At 40.2% G+C, this 22,884-nt stretch overlaps 1 protein-coding gene across 6 annotated transcripts in view; it reads right to left on the bottom strand.

Moving 5' to 3' along the window:
• Positions 1 to 22,399, bottom strand: part of BIRC6 (baculoviral IAP repeat containing 6) — a 210,165-nt gene extending 187,766 nt beyond the window's left edge. For 5 of the 6 annotated variants that reach the window (XR_001918779.1, XM_018055092.1, XM_018055093.1 and 2 more), the window contains exon 1: positions 21,961 to 22,399. Coding sequence is in view for 5 of the 6 variants with exons in the window: in XM_018055092.1 (XP_017910581.1) it covers positions 21,961 to 22,285 (325 nt within the window). In the remaining variant the exon portion in view is untranslated. The remainder of the gene's footprint in view (positions 1 to 21,960) is intronic. The other variant, XM_018055094.1, reaches the window with a different exon arrangement.

Raw genomic sequence — 22,884 nt, 5'->3', positions numbered from 1 at the left:
ATCAACCAATGACATTTTTAAAATATGCCACCTATCAACAGTAGAATGCACATTCAAGAGCACATTGAAAATCAATCAAGATATATTGTATCCTGGATCATAAAACAGACTTTAATATAAAAGAAATAAAAGTATGTTCTCTGAGAGCCCAGAAATAAACCTACATATCTCTGGTCAATTAATCTTCGACAAAGGAGGTAAGAATATACAATAGGAAAAAGACGGTCTCTTTAGCAAGTGATATTGGGAAAACTGGACAATCACGTGTAAATCAATGAAGTTAGAACACAGCCTCACACTACACACAAAAACAAACTCAAAATGGCTTAAATACTTAAATATAAGACACAACACCATAAAACTCCTAGAAGAGATCATAGGGAAAACATACTCCGACATAAATAAATCGTGCCAATGTTTTCTTCAGTCAGTCTCCCAAAGCAACAGAAATAAAAGCAAAAATAAAAAGTGGGACATAATCAAACTTATAAGCTTTTCCACAGCAAAGGAAACCATAAACAAAACAAAAAGACAGCCTACGGACTAGGAGAAAATATTTTCAAATGATACAATCAACAAGGCCTTAATCTCCAAAACATACAAACAGCTCATATACAAGGCAACAACAAAAAACAAACAACCCAATCCAAAAATGGACAAAAGACCTTAACAGACATTTCTCAAAAGAAATACAGATGGCCAATAAGCACATAAAAAAGATGTTCAACATCACTAATTACTGAAAAAAATGCAAATCAAAACTACAATAAGATGCCAACTCACACGGATCAGAACGGCCATCATTAAAAAGTCTACAGGAATTCCCTGGTGGTCCAGTGGTTAATAAGACTCCACACTTCCAATGCAGGGGGCATGGGTTCAATCCCTGATCAGGGAACTAAGACCCCATGCAGCCAAATATATAAAATCTTAAAAAAAAAAAAAAGAGGAAGTTTAAAAAATAAATAAAGAAATGTGGAGAGGGCATGGACAAAAGGGAACCCACCTCACCGCTGGTGGCAATTTAAGTTGGTACAGCCACTACGGAAAACAGTATGAAGGTTCCTTAGAAAACTAAAAGGAGAATTACTCTATGATCAAGCAACCCCAGTCCTGGGCATATATCCAGACAAAATTCTTATTCAAAAAGATACATGCATCCCAATGTTCAAAGCAGCACTATTCATAGTAGCCAAAACATGGAAACAACCTAAATGTCTATCAACAGATGAATGGATAAAGAGCATGTGATACATATATATATAATGGACTATTAACAATTCAAAAGAACAAAACAGCGTCATTTGCAGCAACCAAGGGTGCAACTAGAGACTATCATACTAAGTGAAGTTAGAAAGAGAAAGACGTTATGTGATATCACTTACATGTGTAATCTAAAATGTGACAGAAATGAACCTAAGTGCAAAAGAGAGAGACTCACGGACAGAAAACAGACTTGTGGTTGCCAAGGGGGACGGGGCTGGGACAGGGACAGAGCAAGAGGCTGATGACAGAGCAAGGTGGCAGATGTTAGCTATTATATACAGAATGGATAGACAACAAGGTCCTAATGGGAAAGAATATAAAAGAAAAGAATGCATACATGTGTATAACCGAATCACTTACCAGACCACCTTACCTGTCTCCCGAGAAGCCTGTACGCAGGACAAGAAGTGACAGTTAGAACCGGACGTGAAACAATGGACTAGTTCAAAATTGGGAAAGGAGTATGTCAAGGTGTATACTGTCATCCTGTTTATTTAACTTACATGCAGAGTACATTATGCAAAATGCTGGGCTGGATGAATCACAAGCTGGAATCAAGATTCTGGGGAAAAATATCAGCAACCTCAGATACGCACGCAAAAAGCAAAGAGAAACTTTGCTTTTATGGAACTCTAATGGCAAAAAAAGTGCCATTTTTTGGCATTTTAATGGCAAAAAGCAAGAGAAACTATAAGAGCCTCTTGATTAAGGTGAAAGAGGAGAGTGAAAAAGCTAGCTTAAAACTCAACATTCAAAAAACTAAGATCATGGCATCCAGTCCCATCGTTTCATGGCAAATAGATGGGGGAAAAGTAGAAATAGTGACAGATTTTATTTTCTTGGGCTCCAAAATTATTGCGGACAATGACTGAAGCCATGAAATCAAAAGACACCTGCTCCTTGGAAGGAAAGCTGTGACAAACCTAGACAGTGTATTAAAAAGCAGAAACACCACCTTGCTAACAAGGGTCCATATAGTCAAAGCTATGGTTTTTCCAGTTGTCATGTACAGATGTGAGAGTTAGACCATAAAGAAGGCTGAGCACCAAAGAATCAATGTCTTTGACCTGTGGTGTTGGAGAAGATTCTTGAGAGTCCCTTGGACTGCAAGGAAACAAGACAATTCTAAAGGAAATCAACTCTGAATATTCATTGGAAGGACTAATGCTGAAACTGAAGCTCCAATACTTTGAGACCACCTGATGTGAAGAGTCAACTCGCTGGAAAAGTCGGATGCTGGCAAAGACTGTGGGCAAGAGGAGAAGGGAACAACAGAGGATGAGATGGTTGGAAGGCATCACTGACTCAATGGACATGAGTTTGAGTAAACTCCAGGAGACAGTGATAGACAGGGAAGCCTGGCACGCTGCAGTGCATAGGGTCACGAACAGTCAGACATGAGTTAGAAACAGAACAACAACAGAAGCAGAAATTAACACAACATTGTGAAACAACTATACTTCAATGAAACAAACAAGAACTCTGTTTTTGTTTGACCACAAACAAAATGACCACAATGGATTCAAGTAGAAATCAGTAACTGAAACATAATGGGAAACCTCTAAATACTTGTAAATTAAACATCATACTCCTAACCAATTCTTAGGCCAATGAAGTCTAAAGTAACTCAGAAAACATTTTTAAAAGAATGAAAATGAGGGAGTTCCCTGATGGTCTAGTGTTCGGGATATGGCACTTTCACTGCTGTTCCCCTGGCTGGGGAACACTGAGATCCCTCAAGCTGTAGCACAGCTCTCCACATCCAAAAAAGAATGAAAACATAGTATCAAAATAAGTCATCTGAAGCTAAAACAGTGATTAGAGTAAAACTTATAGGACTTGAATGTTTATATTGGAGTGGGGAAAAAGGCCTTAAATCAATAACCTAAGCTTCTACTTAAAAAAACCAGAAGAACAAATCCAAAACAAAGAAAAGGTAAGAAATAATAAAGGTTAATAGTGGAAGTCAATGCAAAAGCAAAACTAGAAAAACAATACGGAAAAATCGATATAAGCAAAAATGAGTTCTTTGAAAAGATTGATGAAATTGATAAAGCTCTAGCAAGAGCACCAAAGAAGAAAGGAAGATATAAATCACCAACACCACCAAATGAAAGAGGAGCTAGCCTACAGCGCCTGCAGACATCAAATGATAAATAAAAGAATACTATGAACAACTCTATGTACATAAAGGTGACAATTTGTGTTGTCAGAATATTTAAATCTGACACTACAAATGTTAAAAAGATAACTGAGGAATAATATAAACAGATCAATATGCATAAATTAGAAAATAAAGGTGAAATTCCATAAAAACCACAAACTACCAAATTATTCAAAATGAAACAGATAATCTGAATTAAGGAAAGTGAATTCCTAGTTTAAAACTTTTCAAAGAAATCTCCAGGCTTACCTGATTTCACTGGGGAATTTAAGAAGTAACACCAATTCTACACAATCTTTTTCAGGAAACAGAAAAAGAGGAACACTTCTAAACCCCTTTTAAGAAGCCTAAATTAACCTGATATCAAAAACTAGAAAAAGGACAAAAAAAGAAACTACATACCATTATCCCTTATGGAAACTGTGCAAAAATCCTCAACAAAATAAAAGCAAATGGAGTTTAGCAATACACCAGGACCAAACAGCGTTTTCCCAGGAATGCAAAACTGGTTCAGTATTCAAAAATCAATCAATGTAAGCTACCATGATAATTTCTTAAAGAAGAAAAACCACAGTCAAATCAGTAGATGCATCTGGCAAAATACAACATATTTCCATGATTAAAAAAAAAAAAAAAAGCCCTCAGCAAGTTAAAAGGCAATTTCCTCAATCTGATAAAGGACAGCTACAGAGTCTACCACTATCAAACACTTAATGCTAAGACTGAAGGCTTTCCCCTAAGATCAGGAATAGGACAAGGATATTACGCTCCCAACCATTCTATCTAATATCTTAATGGAAGATCTAGCCACTGCAGTAAGATATGAAGGGCCAGACACATCAGGAAGAAATCAAACAGCCCCTATTCACTGATAACATGATTATGTATGCAGAAAATTCCAAAGTTTCTAAAAAAAAAAAAAAAAAACAAGGACTTCCCTGGTGGTACAGTGGATAGGAAGTTGCCTGCCAATGCAGGGGATCCTGCTCTGTGAAGATTTCACAGGCCGCAGAGCAACTAAAGCCCGTGAGCCTAGGGCCTGTGCTCCGCGACAAGAGGAATCATCACAACGAGATGCCTGTGCACCGCAACGAACAGCCCTGCTCACTGCAACTAGAGAAAGCTGGCATGCAGCAATGAAGACCCAGCACAGCCATAAATAAATAAATTTTAAAAAATAAATAAAAATCAAAACAAAAACTGCAAGAACTAGAAAGTTTAGCAAGGCTACACTGAACAAATACATGAAAATCAATCAATTTTACATCCATGAGCAATGATCAATCTGAAAACAAAGTTTACCCAAAAAATTAACAGTTAGTTTACAAGAGCCCTAAAAATATAAAATACTTAAAATATATATCAAACAAAAGGTAAAGAGAATATGTATGCTAACAAGTACAACTAATCAGTGAAAGAAATCAAAAAAGATCTAAATAAAACCATGGCCATAGACTCAACATAGCAAAGACATGAACAGTTCCCAAACTGCTCTACAGATTTAACGCAAATGGCAACCCACTCCAGTATCCTTGCCTGGAAAATCTCACGGACAGAGGAGCCTGGTGGGCTGCAGTCCATGGGGTCGCAAAGAGTCGAGCACGACTGAGCGACTAACACTTACTTCAATCAAAATCCCAGCAGGAATGTTTAAAACGGATAGCCGTCAAGGACCTACTGTACAGCACATGGAAGTCTGCACCATGTTGCGTGGCAGCCTGGATGGGAAGGGAGTTTGGGGGAGAATGGATCTATGTGTCTGCATGGCTGGGTCCTTTGCTACCCACCTGAGTCCAACTGTCACAACACTGTTCAACAGCTATACTCCAATACAAAATAATGAGTTAAAACAAAAAATCCAACAGCATTTTTGAGATATAAACTGAATCCCAAATAATCTGAAAAGGCAAAGGAACCTGAGTAGCTAGAATAATTTCAATGAAGAATAAAGTTGGACAAATCACATTATATGACTTTAAGACCTGCTATAAAATTTACAGTACCACAAGAATGTGTGCTACAGGCAAAGAGATGACAACATAGATCTATGGAACAGGACAGAATCCAGAGACAGACCTGTATAAACAGGACCATTTGATTTTTTTTAATGTTTCTTAAGTTGTAAATTTATACATTACAAGAAACGTGCCATTTAACCATTAAGTGTACAGCTCGGTGGCATTAAGTGCATTCATAATGCCTTGCAACTATTACCACTATCCATCCACAGACCTCTTTTCATCTTGCAAAACTGAAACTTTATAATCACTGACACTAAATCTTCACTTCTGTCCCCACAGAACCTGAGTCACTACTCTTTCTTCACTGACCATAACATCTTCCAGGTTCATCCATGCTGCGCTGTGTGTCAGAATTTCCTCCCTTCTCAAGGCTAATATTTCATTATATACATACACCATGTTTTGTCTATACATTCATCCACTGATGGACACTTGGGTGGCTTCTACACTTGGGTGGCTGGGAATAATGTCACTGTGAACATAGCACACAAATATTTCTTCAAGATTCTGCTTTTAACTCTTTATACCCAATATTCAAATGTGGAATTGGAGTTCATACAGTAATTTTTAATTATCTGAAGAACTGTATTACTCAAATGTGGAAACGCACGTTCATAAGGTAATTTTAAATTATGTGTAGGGCTGCATACGGTTTTCTTCAGTGGCTGCACCATTTTATATTCCCACCAACACGGCAAAAAGGTTCCAGTCTCTCTGCAACCTTGCCAACACTTACTCTGCTTTTTCAAAGATAACCATCCTAATGGGTGTGAAGTGATACCTCATTATGGTTTTGATCTGCATCTGCCTAGTGATTAATTATGCTGAGCATCTTTTCATGTGGTTGTTGGTCATCTGTGTATCTTCTCTGGAGAAATGTCTATTTAAATCCTTTGCTCATTCTCTAACCGGGCTATTTGTTTTTTGCTGTTTGTTGAGTTGTAGTTTCTATAATTGCCTAAATATTTCTGGCTATACCTCTGGATATTTGATTTGCAAATATTTTCTCCCTTTCTGGGTTCTGACCTGTTACTCTGTTGATAGTGTCCTTCAATGTACAAAAGTTTTTCATTTTGATGAAATCCAATTTGTCTATTCATTCACCGGATGCCTATGCCTTTGGTGTCATATCCAAGGACACTTTGTTTTCTTCTAAGAGCTTAACAGTTGGAGCTCTTACATTTAAATCTTTGATTCATTTTGAGGTAATTTTTGTATGTGGTGTTTTGAAAATATTTGTCTATGGTGTAATATGGTTGTATAAGGGTAGAACTTCATTCTTTTGCATATGGATATCCAGTTTTCTCAGCACTGTTTTTTGAAGAGAATGGTCTTGACCTCCATTCCAAGAATTATTTGACGACTTATATAAGGGGTACTTCTGTACTCATTATTCCAAACCACAACCACACTGTTTTGATTACTATAGCACCATAGTAAAAAATTTTGAAATCAGGAAATGTAAGTCCTCCAGCATTTTTTTTTCAATAACACTAGCTATTTGGGGTCCCTCGAGATTCCATACAAATTTTAGAATGGATTTTTCTAATTTCTGCAAAAGTAGTGACTGAGATTTTGATAAGGATTGCAATCAATCTGTGGAGAAGGCAATGGCACCCCACTCCAGTACTCTTGCCTGGAAAATTCCATGGGAGGAGCCTGGTAGGCTGCAGTCCATGGGGTTGCAAAGAGTCAGACACGACTGAGCAACTTCACTTTCACTTTTCACGTTCATGCATCGGAGAAGGAAATGGCAACCCACTCCAGTGTTCTTGCCTGGAGAATCCCAAGGACAGGGGAGCCTGGTGGGCTGCCATCTATGGGATCGCACAGAGTCAGACACGACTGAAGTGACTTAGCAGCAGCAGCAGCAGTGCTGACTTTGTAACAATACCAAGTGCTAGCAAGGATGCAGAGCAAGTATAATTCATAAATGTCTAATGGCGATGCATAATGGTACAGCCATACTAGTTTGACAGTTTCTTATGAAGTTAAATATACATTCACCACATGGCCATGCAATCCCACTTCTACATATTTACCCTGGAGACATAAAGCCTTCATTCACACGAAAACCTGTACTTAGATGTTTATAATAGTTCTACTCATAATTACCAAAAGCATGTCCTCCCAAGAGTAACCGACTAAATATGGCGACACATTCATATGATGGAACACTTCGCGATGAAAAGGAACGACCTACAGATGGATACGTGCAACAACCTGACTTCCAAAGGCATTATGCTATGCACAAGTCAGCATCAACAAGTTACATACTAAAGGGTCCATTTCCATGACATTCTAGAAAAGACAAAACAGCAGAGAGAACAGATCAGTGATTGCCAAAGGTTCAGGGGTGGGGAGGAGGCTGACTACAAAGGGATGCCAAAGGAGATACCACAGAGAACTGTTTCAGGTGTTGAAACTGCTCTGTATCCTGACTGTGGTGATGGTTACGTGAATCCATGCATGTATTACTAGTACACACACATAAAAGTCCATTTACTATAATCATTAGTCAAAATTTATTTTTAAATTATACAATAAAAACACAGGAAAGTACAATTTTAACAAAGTAAAGGGGGGAAACAGTTCATAACATATCTTACAATAAAAATACATCAAATAATAGAAAAAGGCAAAAAGAACTTGCTGCACACCAAAATGCTGAGACTAGCCATCTCTAGGTAATGAAATCACAGAGGCGCTTCTCTTTCCCCAGGTGGCTCAGGGGTGAAGAATCCACCTGCCAATGCAGGAGACCTGGGTTTGATCCCTGAGTTGGGAAGATGCCCTGGAGAAGGGAATGGCAACCCACTCCAGTATTCTTGCCTCGGAAACCCCACGAAGAGAGGAGCCTGGCAGGCTACAGTCCATGGGTTCCCCAAAGAATCAGACACAACTAGTGACTAAACAACATCTGATGGCCTATAAGGTAAGTCATTTTTAAAATGGAAATTTTTAAAGGAAGGAAATTGTGGGGTTTTTTAGTTACCTTAACACCCACATTAAGAAACAGTCAACTCTTTATCAATGCACTAATCATGTGTATCTCTTCAAAACCTGGAAAAGTATTATCAGAAATATATTATCTTTGCCAACAGAAACTACACATTGTAGAAGTCCATGTCCACTGAGATATCATCAGAGTTCAATGCTTAAAATAGTTTATACCGTAACACACAAACATAATTCAAAGTCAATAAAAGGGTTCAAATTTAACGTTTTGTTGTTGTTGTTTAGTCACTAAGTCGTGTCTGACTTTTTTGCAAGCCTATGGACTGTAGCTCACCAGATGTCTCATCCATGGGATTCTCCAGGCAAGAATACTGGAGTGGGTGCCACTCCTTCTCCAGGGGACCTTCCCCACCCAGAGATCACACCCACATCTCCTGCACTGGCAGGCGGATTCTTTACACAGAGCCACCAAGGAACCCCAAAATTAAAGTTCAGCTCTTATAAAGCTTTTAAATATTATTAAAGTTACTGAAAATAAAATCATTTAACAAAAGTTGCTAATACACTGTATTATTCAGTCAAATGAGTATTCCTATTAAGGAGAACTTGGTGCAAAGAAAATCTGGGAAAGTTCGGTGACTAGGCCATAAGGAAAAGTAGCAAATGGATAAAATACAAAGCAGGGATAGTATCTTTCCAGGCTGGAAAATCAACATCTACCTAAACATGGAAGAGGTTCTCTGAAAGATACAGAATTTAAAGTTCCAATTCTCTCTATTCACTTTATGCAAAACAGCCACCAGACCACTTATTTTAAAAAATGTTAAGTTACCTGACGTCAACTGAGAAAGTTTTGAGAACATAATCACCACTGAAAACTTTGCACGGATGGGACTCAATCATTAAGGACTTACTACTACTCCCTGCAAGAAACTGTGGGGCCCTTTTCATATGTTTCATTCAATTAACTATGACAAATTGAACAATATATATGAAAATTTGTCACAGTTAAATCTCTCAACCAGTCTACAATATATAGGTCACATTCTTCCTTCAGGATTTTGACCTGGCTATAATTAAATAAAATTTGGGGACTAATTTCCCTATCTGATACTGCATAAAAACCCTTTATCATCTGTATATAAACTCCAGTTGCTACACAAAGTTGCCCATGTGAGAAGCAACTCAGCTACAAATCAATACAATTCTACAATTGGAACATGTACCCTTGTGAATTTCTATTTGGAGCTCATATTTGAAATTATTTTGTTTAACAGAGATGGCACCTTTCTCTGAGGCTAGTAATCACACCAGTCTCATCACTCCTCATTGAATCTACATTTTAAATCAGTGCAAGTCAAATTCCATCCAAATATGATGAAAATCCATCCAGCTGTTTTCCCATACTACAGTAACAAGCCAACAGAAACTTCCCCTGGATACCTGCCTTGCTGCTCTCTCACATTACTAGGATCTGCTCAAGGGCCGTCTCAGAGAGACTCCCCCCGAGACCACACAGTACAAATTTACCCACCACCATCTCATATCAGTTTTGACTTCTTATGGTATCTACCATCACCTGCATATATGTGTAATATACCTCTTTTCACTAAACCAGAGCTCTAGGAAAGGACTTTGTTGACAAACAATAAATTTTTGACACACAGTAAATGTTTTTGAATAAATGAATCATTTTTCATAGTTTTGAAGAACTTTTTAACATATTAAAACTAAGCTCTAGGGCTTCCCTGGTGGCTCAGTGGTAAGGAATCCACCTGCCAATGCCGGAGACACAAGTTCAAACCTTGGTCCCACAAGATCCCACATGCCAGAGCAACTAAGGCTGTGTGCCACAACTACTGCGCGCAAGCGTCACAACTACTGAAGCCTGCATTCCCTAGAGCCCGTGCTCTACAAGAGAAGCCACCGCAATGTGAAGACCACACGCCCCAACCAGTGGTCTCTGCTCACCACAGCCAGAGAAAAGCCCACCCAACAACGAAGACTCAGCAAAGCCATATAATTTAATAAAAGTATATATTTTTAAAAACCCACTAAGCTCTAATAAGATAAAATGTAACATTCTAGAAGTTAGCTTTTTTCTTAATACAACATAAAACAAAGGCATTTTAGGCATGAAACACCTGATCTGGTAGATAATCCCAGCCATTTCTGCCCTCTACAGCTGCTTTTCACCCCCTCCTCTCATACTCCCAGTAGGAGGCAACTGTCCCTGCTGCAGTAGCATTTTGGTGAAAAGTATCACAGCACTTAACTGATTAAAAAAAAAAAAATCAAACAAAAATGCATTACATCAGAAAAGGACAAAAGAGAGCAACATGAATTTGGCCCTTGGTACAGTCCTGCTTACAAGCGAATTTCATTTATAATTTAATTTACTGTGGGGTAGGTTTTATTAGCAAAGAAACTAACTTGGGAGGTGTTTCTAACAAAAAAAATTAAGGCTAAACAGAATAAATACTATTCAGGCTTCCCTGGTGGCTCAATGGTAAAGAATTCAATGCAGGGGATACAGGTTTGATTCCTCGGTCGGGAAGATCCCCTAGAAAAGAAAATGGCAACCCACTCCAGTATTCTTTCCTGGGAAATCCCATGGACAGAGGAGCCTGGCAGGCTACAGTCATGGGGTCACAAAAGAGTCAGACACAGTGACTAAACAATAGAATACTATTCAATTCAAATATAATCTCTCATTTATTCCAGGCATATGAAATACATTTGCTCATTTAGGGTTCTAGGTGAAGTTAAAACCTCTAAACCTGGCCTGCACATTAGAATCACTGAGAAAGCTTTAAAAATTAAAATAATAAAAATTTAAGTGACCGTGGGCTCCACTCCAGGTCACTTAAGTTAGAATACTAGAACCCTAGCAGAGTATAACTCTCCTGATGACTCTAAGGAGCAACCAAGGCTGAGAACCACTGCCCTGTACTATCTTTCCCAGCCTTCCTTGTCTCTCTTCAACTTCATAAATCAAAGTAAAAGCACAGAAACAAATCATAAAGATTTAAATTCCTGGTGCCTACAATAAATCTCAAAGAAGACACTTCCATTTGCCCCAATATTTCTATTAATTCCTGTAAAAAGTAAACATAATATTTATCTCCTCTAAAAATACATCCCTGATGTAACATACTCAAACTAGACCACAATTATTTCTTTTAGGAGCACTGCCCTTGTCACAAACAATTAACTTTATGTAGCTATTAATTTATCCTTTTTGTCATTTGTACCTCCATTGTCTCCTCTCTATCCCAGAAGAGTTTGGCTAACACTGTTGTATCCCTCACATATGAAGTTCAACTTACAAAGAATGTCTACATTCATTATCATATCACATAATAATGTAGCCTGGGCAAGAATTACTAGCCCATTTTAGAGATGGTAACCCAGGGAAGTGTCTTGCCAAATGCACCTTTTGCTTGAGACTCTGAGCAGTACAGTGCACGTATCAGAGAGGTACTTCCCACCCACCTTCCCACTATTTTTATATACTCCTCCACAGTGTGGACTTCCCTGGTGGCTCAGGCGGTAAAGCATCTGGCTACGATGTGGGAGACCCAGTTTCAAACCCTGGGTTGGGAGGATCCCCTGGAGAAGGCAATAGGAACCCACTCCAGTACTCTTGCCTGGAAAATCCCATGGACACAGGATCCTATTAGGCTACAGTTCATGGGGTCACAAAGAGTCAGACACAAAACTAAGCGACTTCACTTTCACTTTTTTTTCCCCTCACTTTACATAAATCTATTACTGTTTACATTCCATCTATAGTTATAGAGAACATTCCTAAGGATAGATTTCCAAATGTTCAACAACTTACGTACAGTTGTAACTACAGATTTCCAGTTAAACAAGGACATAATACATACAATTTACTTCCGCTTCCTCCCACAATCCCACTGGAAAGACAGGAAATAATTAAAGAGGGCATTAAACAAGCCCACAAAGACAGAAAGACCAAGAAGATAATAACAACAAAATTTCTGAAGCTGGAGTACAGGCAGAAGACTGTTAATTGATTTGTTTCCCCTATAAAAAAACTTCAAGGCTAAGCCAGCAATGAGGAAAGTTCAAAGTATGTGTGTTGTAGTATTTTTCAAATTACACAGATGAGACACCTACAATAAAAACTACTTAAAAGTAGCATTTTTTTGCTGTATTTTCTCAATTAATGCTAAAAACATACCTATCATAATAGGGCCCTACATTTTTTACCATAAACTGGGAGTTCTTGTACTTAGGAGTATGGAAACCATAGCTTCCACAGGACCAAGGTGGACCAAGTCCAAGATCCTCAGTCTATCCCATCACTCCCTTCCTCATGCTTTGCACTGTAATACTAAACTGCTTACAACAAATAGTACCTGCTTCATGCACCTACTTCTGCTCATGCTACTTCCTCTACCTAGCCAACTTCACTTCTTTCAAGTCTCAGCTGACCTGTCACCTCTTCTAGACAGCTTTCCAAAATTGGGGAAACAGTGGATTTAAAATTCATCTTATTATCCCCATATGGCAAACACTTGTTGAAATGAATGATGCAATTAAAAACACCAATACAAAAAGTAGCATTTATTGAGTGCTTATGGTGGGTCAAATAATATCTACATGTATCAATTTACTTAACATCTTTCCAACAACCAAATGAGTTGGGTACTAATTATTAAGTGCAGAGGGAGGTTAAGCATTTACCTTTAGGGTACAGCTAATAAGTGATGAATCACAGACTGAAACTCAATCTGGCTCCGGAGCCAATATACTTAACCATAGACTAGGCTTCCTCTATAAATGTCAATGTCTTCCAAACCTGTATTCCCAAGTCTTCCTGCTTCATTTATTTCCAAATCTTCAAGTTGAATTTCCAAATGGCTCCTGGCCATCTCTTCCGGGATGTCCTTCAAGAACCTCAAAATTAACACAACTGAAATCACTATGTCCCCCTTGCTCCTCAGCATATGCCAACAAAAGCTACTCACCACCACACCTTCTTGTACTGCTATTCAGGTTAATTCATTCACCCAGTCATCCAAAGTAGAAACCTAAGTCTGAGGAATTGCCACCTTGTCAATTCTCTTCATCCCTACATTCAACAAATTATACTGTTTCTACCTCTCAAACTAACTTCATTGCCGCTCTCACCACTTTTCACACCTGAGCGTTAGCTTGGAATCTTTCTTCAACACAAATCTGATTGTGTCTTAACCTATAAAGGCTGCCTACCATTGACATCAAGTCCAAAGTTCTTAGCAAAACATATTATGATCTTGTCTTTGCCAATCTCTCAGTTTCAACTCTTAACCATCCAACCCCCAACTCCTCTTCCCCTCCAAACTTCCCTGAATTTAATATGCTTTTAAAGACCTAATTGTCTCTGTATAAGCAAGTACCTTAGCCGAGGATATCCCTCCCACTATCTCATCTTCCCAAACTGACCATCCTCTGAGAAGCCTTCTCTATTCCCCTCACATTGAAGAAACTCCCTTCTCTATACTCACATAATCTGCACATCTATATTTTATTAAGAGTACTTACACTAAAATGGCTTACCTGAAAATATCACCAAGCATGTATTCAAAAGTAAAAAGGCTGCCTTATTTTGTGGCCCCATGCCTACCACATGTTCAACAATGTATGAAATCACCAGCCTCTTTTAACAATTTCAAGTCCAAAATCAATTAACTTACATAATTTATCTCTCTTGTAATACAAAATTATTACTCTTATATTAATATTTATATCTCTCAGATTTCACTGGTCCCATTTCCACATATGTGAAAAACTGGAAGAAAAGAAACGCTGCAATTTCAACAGAATCCCTGTAATAAAAACATCTACTACATCAGCAAACTTTCAAATGGCCACTGCTACAAGAACATTTACAGAGCACATACTATATACCCCAGAGGAAATGGCAACCCACTCCAGTATTCTTGCCTAGAAAATCCCATGGACGAGCCTGGAGGGCTACTACAGTTCACAGGGTCAAAAAGAGTCAGACACAACTTAATGAGTGAGCACTGCTATGTATCAGGCACTGTTCTACATGTTTAACATATATTAGCTCACTTCAATTCTCACAGCCATCTTATGAGGTAGATAACATTTTAATGCTCATTTTATTGATGAACTTCAAGATCAAACAGAACCAAGACTAAAGCTCAAACTATTTAGCTCCAGATATTGATCTCTCACACTGCCTCTGATTAATAAGTCTAAAACTACTAAAAAAAAAGACTACAATAAATTCTTTCTTAGAGCAAAACCATCTTTGCACGTTGAACAGTTAGGAAAATGTGGGAGGCAAATGTAAAAATTTGGGTAAATATAGAGGATATTGAAAACACAGAAAAATCTTCTTTAAGACTATTAATTCATGGGACTTCCCTGGTGATCCAGTGGTTAAGATTCAGCGCTTCCAACGCAGAGAGTGTGGGTTTGATCCCTGGGCAAGGAACTAAGATCCCACAAGCCGTGCATTGAGGCCAAAAAAACCAAACAAAGCAAACAAACATGAATATTAATTCACTCTAATTATAGAAAATGTTTTGCTAATAAAACATCAAATCTTTGACATATGTCATCATGTAGTATTACTAAAGTCAGTCAACTGAAACAGAGACAAGTACATAGTCATAGCCCACAAAGATATTTGCTGAATTAAATTTTTATAAAGAACTCAGATGGGCTTCCAAGATGGCGCTAGTATAAAGAGCCCACCTACCAATGCAGGAGACTTAAGAGACCTGAGTTTGTTCCTGGGTCAGGAAGATCCCCTGGAGGAGGGCATGGCAACCCACTCCAGTAGTCTTGCCTGGAGAGTCCCGTGGACAGAGGAGCCTGGTGGGCTACAGTCCATGGGGTCACAAAGGGTCAGACATGACTGAGGCAACTTAATATGCAAGGAACTCAGATGCATCCAGAAGACAACTATCTTGTAGGGCTGTTGTAGTCCCAACTCTGTAACATGGTTATAACTGAGACTAGGAAAGCTTCATGTACCCAAATTAATCAGGAAATAGGAAATAATTTGTATCATTTACAATTTCCAAAAACTGAGATCTACAGGAAGATGCTGCATTTCACCCAAATTAACGCATACCAAATCCAGAAGTAGTAAAAAAAAATATATTTCTGCAAAACCTGTATGCAGGTCTAGAAGCAACAGTTAGAACCGGACATGGAACAACGATTCAAAATCGGGAATCAAGGCTGTATACTGTCACCCTGCTTATTTATCTTATATGCAAAGTTTATCATGAGAAATGCCAGGCTGGATGAAGCACAAGCTGGAATCAAGATTGCCGGAGAAATATCAATAACCTCAGATATGCAGATGACACCACCCTTATGACAGAAAGCAATGAGGAACTAAAGAGCCTCTTGATGAAGGTGAAAGAGGAAAATAAAAAAGCTGTCTTAAAACTTAACATTCAAAAAACTAAGATCATGGCATCCAGTCCCATCACTTCATGGCAAATGGGAAATCATGGAAACAGTGACAGACTTTATTTTCTTGGTCTCCAAAATCACTGCAGATGGTGACTGCAGCCATGAAATTAAAAGATGCTTGCTCCTTGGAAGAAAAACTATGACCAACCTAGATAGTATATTAAAAAGCAGAGACATTACTTTGCCAACAAAGGTCCATCCAGTCAAACCTGTGGTTTTTCCAGTAGTCATGTATAGATGTGAGAGTTGGACTATAAAGAAGGCTGAGCACCGAAGAATTGATGCTTTTGAACTGTCGTGCTGGAGAAGACTCTTGAGAGTCCCTTGGACTACAAGGAAATCCAACCAGTCCATCCTAAAGGAAATCAGTCCTGAATACTCACTGGAAGGACTGATGCTGAAGCTCCAATACTTTGGTCACCTGATACGAAGAGCCAACTCATTAGTAAAGACCCTGATGCTGCAAAGGATTGAGGGCAAGAGCAAAAGGGGATGACAGAGGATGAGATGATTGGATGGCATCATGGACTCAATGGACATGAGTTTGACACAACTCCGGGAGATGGGAAGACTGGCATGCTGCAGTCACAAAGAGTCGGACACGACTGAGTGAACAACAACAAAGAGGTGATAAATATGAGTTTCATCCATAAAATTTATTTCCTGAGGTCTCTGCAAGCTAACCTAATTAGTTTTCTATATTCCAAGACTTCTTGGAGCAGGTAGCTCTGGGTTCTAATTCTGAACAGGAAGCCATCATACCAGACAAAAATGGTAAATCACAAAAAAAAATTCCCAAGAAGTTCAAATCTGGGGTTAAGTTCAAACAACTGAACAGAATATCAAAATGGTTTAAGTTAAAAAAAAAGACAGAGATTTACAAATAAATAAAAAACATTTCTGAACAGTAAACACTATTCTAAGCACTTTACATGCATTTACACTTAATCTTCACAATTAATACAATTACCACTCCCATTTTGCAAATGGAGAAACCAAAAAAGAAACACTAAGTAATTCAACTAAATTTAGAGAGGAAAAAACAAAACAGAAACTAGGATCTTACTCCTTCCTGTTATGCTAAATGACATTAGTTAAAGAGAGGGACATATCTAGTAATAGAAAAAACAAGTGCTTTTGTTTTGTTTTGTTTTCTTACTATGACTCTACATAGTCAAATTGTGTATGTAGAGTTATTTTGATTTTTATAACCCAAAGTCCATGCGTAAGCATATGAAAACATATTCAACCTCATATGTCATTAGGGAATTACAAATTAAAACGCTGAGATACCACTACACACCTATTAGAAAAGCAGCAATCCAAAACACTAACAATATCAAATGCTGATGAAGATGTAAAGCAACACGAACTCTCATTTGTTGCTTCTGGAAATGCAAAATGGTACAGCCACTTTAGAAGATAGTTTGATGATTTATTACAAAACTAAACATACTCCTGCCATAGGCTCCAGCAGTCATGATCCTTGGTTATTTACCCAAATGAACTGAAAACTTTTGCACACACAAATGCCTAGACCCAGATATTTATAGCAGCTTTATTCATAACTGTCACAAACTGGAAGCAACCAAGATATCCTTCAGTAGGTGAATGGACAAACTGTGGTATACCCAGACAATGTAATATATTATTTAGTGTTAACTGGAAATAACCTATCAAGCTATAGAAAGACATAAAAGAAACTTAAATTCCTATTATTACATGAAAGAAGCCATACTGAAAAGGCTACATACTATAAGACTTTCTAGAAATGGCAAAACTATGGAGACAATAAAAAGGTCAATAGTTGTCAGAGAAGAGGAGAGAGGGGTGAATAGGCAGAGTAAGGTTTTTTAATGAGACTGTATTCCACAATATGCCATATATAGTTAGAAGCCACAGAATGTACAAGGGTGAACCCTAACATAAACTATGGACTTTAGGTGATAATGATGCACTAATGCAGGTTCACTGACTGTAACAAACAGACCAGTGTGTCTCAGATGTTGACAATGAAGGGAACGGAGGCAGGAGTAATATGGGAACTCTGTACTTTCTGCTCAGTTTTACTATGACCCTGAAACGATTCCTTAAAAAAAAATAAATAAATCTACTTATGAAAGACAGAAAAAAAACCCAAAGCCAAAAAAAGTGTTTACTGAGCAGTTAAAAAGAAACATCCATTTAACATACTCATTAGTATACATACAGCAAATCAAAAATATTTATTGAAATACTGTACTAGGTGTCCTGTGGAGGAGATATAAACAAGTAGACAAGGCTCCTTCCCACAAGGAGTTTGAAATATAGTTAAACAGACGTCTATATTCACACACAATTAAATAAAATGAAATTTAAATAGTTCAAAACAGGAAACATATCACAAACAGCTAAGCTGTCAAATTGCTAAAATAGGCATTAATAGGACAATGTGTTTAGGGGTTCAGCGGATTACTTCAAGGCAAAAGAATTAGGAAGTTACAGATATGCTCTAGGTCCTGAAATAGGGGTAAGATTCATCTAATTTTCTGGAGGGAATTGGTGAATTCCAAGAAGGAATAAAATTACTACAGTTGGGGAAAAAAATTAAATGAACCAGTTTCACAGAACAAAATGGTGAGACAAGACTAGAAAGACGGGTAAAAGCCAGATCATGGAGGTAACTGAAAGCCACATTCAGACATCTTAACCCTGGTTTGGGAAGAACCCCTGGAGAAGGAAATGGCCACCCTCTTCCATATTCTTGCCTGGAGAATTCCATGGACAGAGGGGTCTGGTGGGCTACGGTCCATGGGGTCGCAAAGAGTCAGACACGACTGAGCAACTAACATGCTTTTGAAAACACTAACAAGGAGCAAATACTTGCCTAACTAAGTATATACTGATGACTCTTAGTCTAATGAAAAGTGTATAAATATTTTATGTGAGAGACACATAGTTTGAAGATATACAGTAGTCAACAGTGGTAGTTAAAAATTCACCATCATTGAAACTGGAGCCTATTATACAGAGAGAAGTCAGTCAGAAAGAAAAACATCTATACAGTATATCAACACATATATATGGAATTTAGAAAGATGGTAACGATGACCCTATATGTGAGACAGCAGAAGAGACACAAGATGTAAAGAACAGACTTTTGGACTCTGTAGGAGAAGGTGAGGGTGGGATGATTTGAGATAATAGCACTGAAACATGTATATTATCATACATGAAACAGGTCTCCGGTCCAGGTTCAATGCAAGAGACAGGGTGCTCAGGGCTGGTGCACTGGGATGACCTTGAGGGATGGGATGGGGAGCGGGGTGGGAGGGGGGTTCAGGATGGGGAACACATGTACACCCATGGCTGATTCATGTTGATGTATGGCAAAAACCACCATAATACTATAAAGTAATTAGCCTCCAATTAAAATTAATTTAAAAATAAATTAAAAAATTCACCATCACTGCCATACAAGTGAATACATATACATACAAGCCCTGCTCCCATTTTTCGATTTCCAATCTACACCAACAGGCTACCCATGACCCCATAAACTGAACCCGTCCATAAGACTACACTATCACCCAATAAAGCTCTATATGACTACATCACTCCATATCCCCTTACCCAAAGATGTCTTTCCTCACTGCCCATGAACTGGAAAGATGGGTCATGTTAGGACCATGGTTACTAATGGCACCTTCTCCCCATTCTAGTGACAGAACTGTCACCCTCTATTCATCAATAAAAGCAAACCTACCAAGTACTTGCATGTTCAAGGCAAAACATAAAATCCCTCATTCCTTGGCCAATCATCTGAAGACACGACACATACAGGACCCTATACTACTTCTGATCATTATTATTAATCAACCGCATTTCTCATATATGAAAACATTTCTGAATTTTTCCATTGTTACTTTTAAACCTGCTTTATAATCCGTTTTTTGCCATAAACTCTTCTACATAATTCTAACCACATACTATTCAATTCTCAATGCATGTCCATCCACTGCTGTATCCATTTCCATACTTCCTGATTAAATGTTCCAACCTACCTCAACTAAGTTATCTCAAATCAGTGCTGTAGTTTATGTATTTACCTTTATACTTCTATTATGTACCCAAAGCCCTCCCCTTAGCAATCTACCACGTGAGTGACTGTTTTCTTCCCTTTTCATCAACAGGCACATTCATTTACATCCAATTTCCCCAATCATTTATAACTAACTCTGGCACATATAACCTTTCTGAAACACGGCCTCCAGATACAGAAACACCCCTTAAGAGTCCTCTTTCTATTGAAAACATTTCAAGACTTTTGTTAATAAGATTTTTTATAGAAATACAAATACATACGCTATGATACTACTTATTCAAAGTTTAAAATCATGAAAGACACCAATAGATACTGTTTAAACATAAAGGTATATACTAAAAAACATAAAGACATGTATAAAAAGAGAGAACAGGAGGAATGCAAAGGGACACAGAAAACTTCAACACTGTTTGTAATGTTTTATTTTTTTAATTGAGTCTGGAATACATGGTTATCTGTTACAATTGTTCTTTATACCTTTTCAGATGTGAAATATATTTAAGTGAGTTTAAGAAGAAAGAAATCCAACTATTAATGAGAAGTACCCTCCCATACAGAGAAGACAAGCTGTTATGTCCAAGATGCAGTGAATGCTCATTGCTACATCTGGGACACCACTTTTGTACTTTGCCTAAGCCAAGAAAAGAAAAATCACAAGGCTACAATACAAACTTTCTCTTGGATATACTTTAGATGTGTTTCAGATTTATTTTCTATAGCTATCCAAATCCATTTCTTTCACAAAGCTCACATCAACAAAAATTAAATCCTTTAACTCTGTATCCCTAAATTGCCATTTACTCTTAAGTGCCTAACAGTAAATGAAAATAACCACCTTACTTGGCTCTGTTAAAATACAAGTGAATTGGTAAGACCACGTAACTACTTCCACTTGGCTAAATGCGGACAGTCATGTACATTACACTCTGTGCAGGAGTCTAACTCGTATACTAACTTTTCAGTCTCGATTTGTAACATCTAAATTAAGCCACTCATCATTCAACCGCAAATGAAATGTCAATTCACCCAAACTTAACCTTGCCAGGACAACTCCAAAACACTCTACTACAGCCCATCGAGCGTTCACCTCTCGCATACTCAAAGTCCCGTCCCTGGACCAAGGTTTACAGCAGCCAGAACTGGTCTCCTCCACCGCTGAGCCTCACACATGCCCCCTTATCCCAACTCTTGGCTCGCAGTGGTAAAACCAGCAGAGAACGCCGGAAGTTTCGCTTCATTACGAACCCAAAGGAATCTACAGCTCATACACCGCAGGTGCTGAGTTTCTCGTCCCTGGGGGGTAGAAGGCGGAAGCCCCGAGCGGGGGAACAAGGGCCAGTCTTCCACGGCGTCCGCCCGAGCCCTAAAGTGGTCGATGGAGCAGTTCAGGCAGCCGGCCCTCCTACTTCCCTCCCCGCCCCCACTCCAGGCCCACCCAACCCCCACGCTGGGCGCGAAGCCTGCCGTACATCCCAGCACCTGCGGGTCCCAGGAACAGACGCGGATCCTCTTCTCTCCACAAGAGGCGAGGGCTTGGATGCCGGCTCGGACGCTAGCCTCCGGCCACCGGCCTCTCAAGTCCGGACCAACCCTGCAACCCTTTCGCTTTCTGATCTAACAGAAACTGTACCCTCTCCAGGACCTAGCCCGGAGCCTGGGCTTCTCTGGTGCCAAGCTCTTAGGCCTCCTCACGTCTCCCAGAGGACCAATCCACACCGGACGCTCAAAGCCCGAAAGGCAACTCCCACCACTCCCCGTCTCGCCCGTCTTTCCTTCCCAGCTGCAGCCGCTGAAATATCCAACTTCTACGGTCCTCCTCCATCAGTTTCCCGGCCTCCCTTCACAGCCAGGCCTGAGCCCCCAGCCCTGCCTTCCGCCGCTCCCCTCCTCCGGAGGCCGAGCCTCGGGGCTGGGCGGCTTCCTTCCCGGGCATCCCGGGGCCCGGCTCCTCCCGCAGCGGGCCCGGCCCCCGCCCGGCGTTGCCGCACACTCACCGCTGAGCGCCGAGGCCTGCAGGGTGGCCCCTGAGGTGCCGTCGATGACTTTGATGGTCCCGCGACTGGTCACGGCCAGAATGGCGTTGAGCGCCGGGTGGTAGGAGAGGCTGTGCAGCCCATCGGCGTCGCAGCGCATGCAGCCGTCCCGCAGCACCAGCCACTCGGAGACCCCGGCCGCTCCCGCCCCCGCCGCCGAGGAGCAGCCCGGGCCAGAGGCCGCCGCAGCCGCAGCCGCCATCTTCCGGCCTGCGCTCAGCACAATCACACTGGGAAGCGGCTCAGTGACAGTCCCGGGAGGTGCAGCACCACCACCAGTCACCATCCGGGGCCAGGGGGCAAGCAGAGCGCGTTAGCCGGAAGTGAAGTCAGGCGCCGGCACGCAACTGGGACGTCGGCCGCGCGCCCGGAGGGGCCAAGCTCGGAGGGAGGCTGGCGGGGGAGGGGGAGAGGGAGAGGGAGAGGCGGGACCCGGGATGGGACCGGGAGGCGGCCGGCCGGAGCATGCGCGGGAGGGAGAGCGCGTGCCACGCGCCGCTGGTCCAGCCAGCTCTGTGTCCGCAACGTCCCAGTTTTTTTTCCGAGCCCGGGGAGTGGCCGCGGCCTGGACTCCGCCCAGCACCCCTAATCCGGACCAGGGCGGGGTGGGTGGGTGGAGAGCAGGGGTTTGGGATGTGTATTTCCGCTAGGCGGGGACCCGGGACGGTGCGACTTGGCTGAGACGCCTTGAGGCCCCTTGCTGCGGTTCCACCTTTGCCTGGACGGTTCTCAGCACGCGCGGTGCAGCTGTTTGGCTGTGGCCCAAAGGAGACCTGTCTGGGCCTCTGCTCAGCAATCTGAAAAACTTCTAGTCTGGATTTGGAGAAACCGACCGACCTCCCCAAACCCACGCGTATTACAACGCCCCACCCATTCCCAAATTTA

Source organism: Capra hircus, chromosome 11 (assembly GCF_001704415.2).
Source record: "Capra hircus breed San Clemente chromosome 11, ASM170441v1, whole genome shotgun sequence".
In the NCBI taxonomy this organism is placed as follows: Eukaryota; Metazoa; Chordata; class Mammalia; order Artiodactyla; family Bovidae; genus Capra; species Capra hircus.
This window is presented reverse-complemented; position numbering and strand designations above follow the sequence as displayed.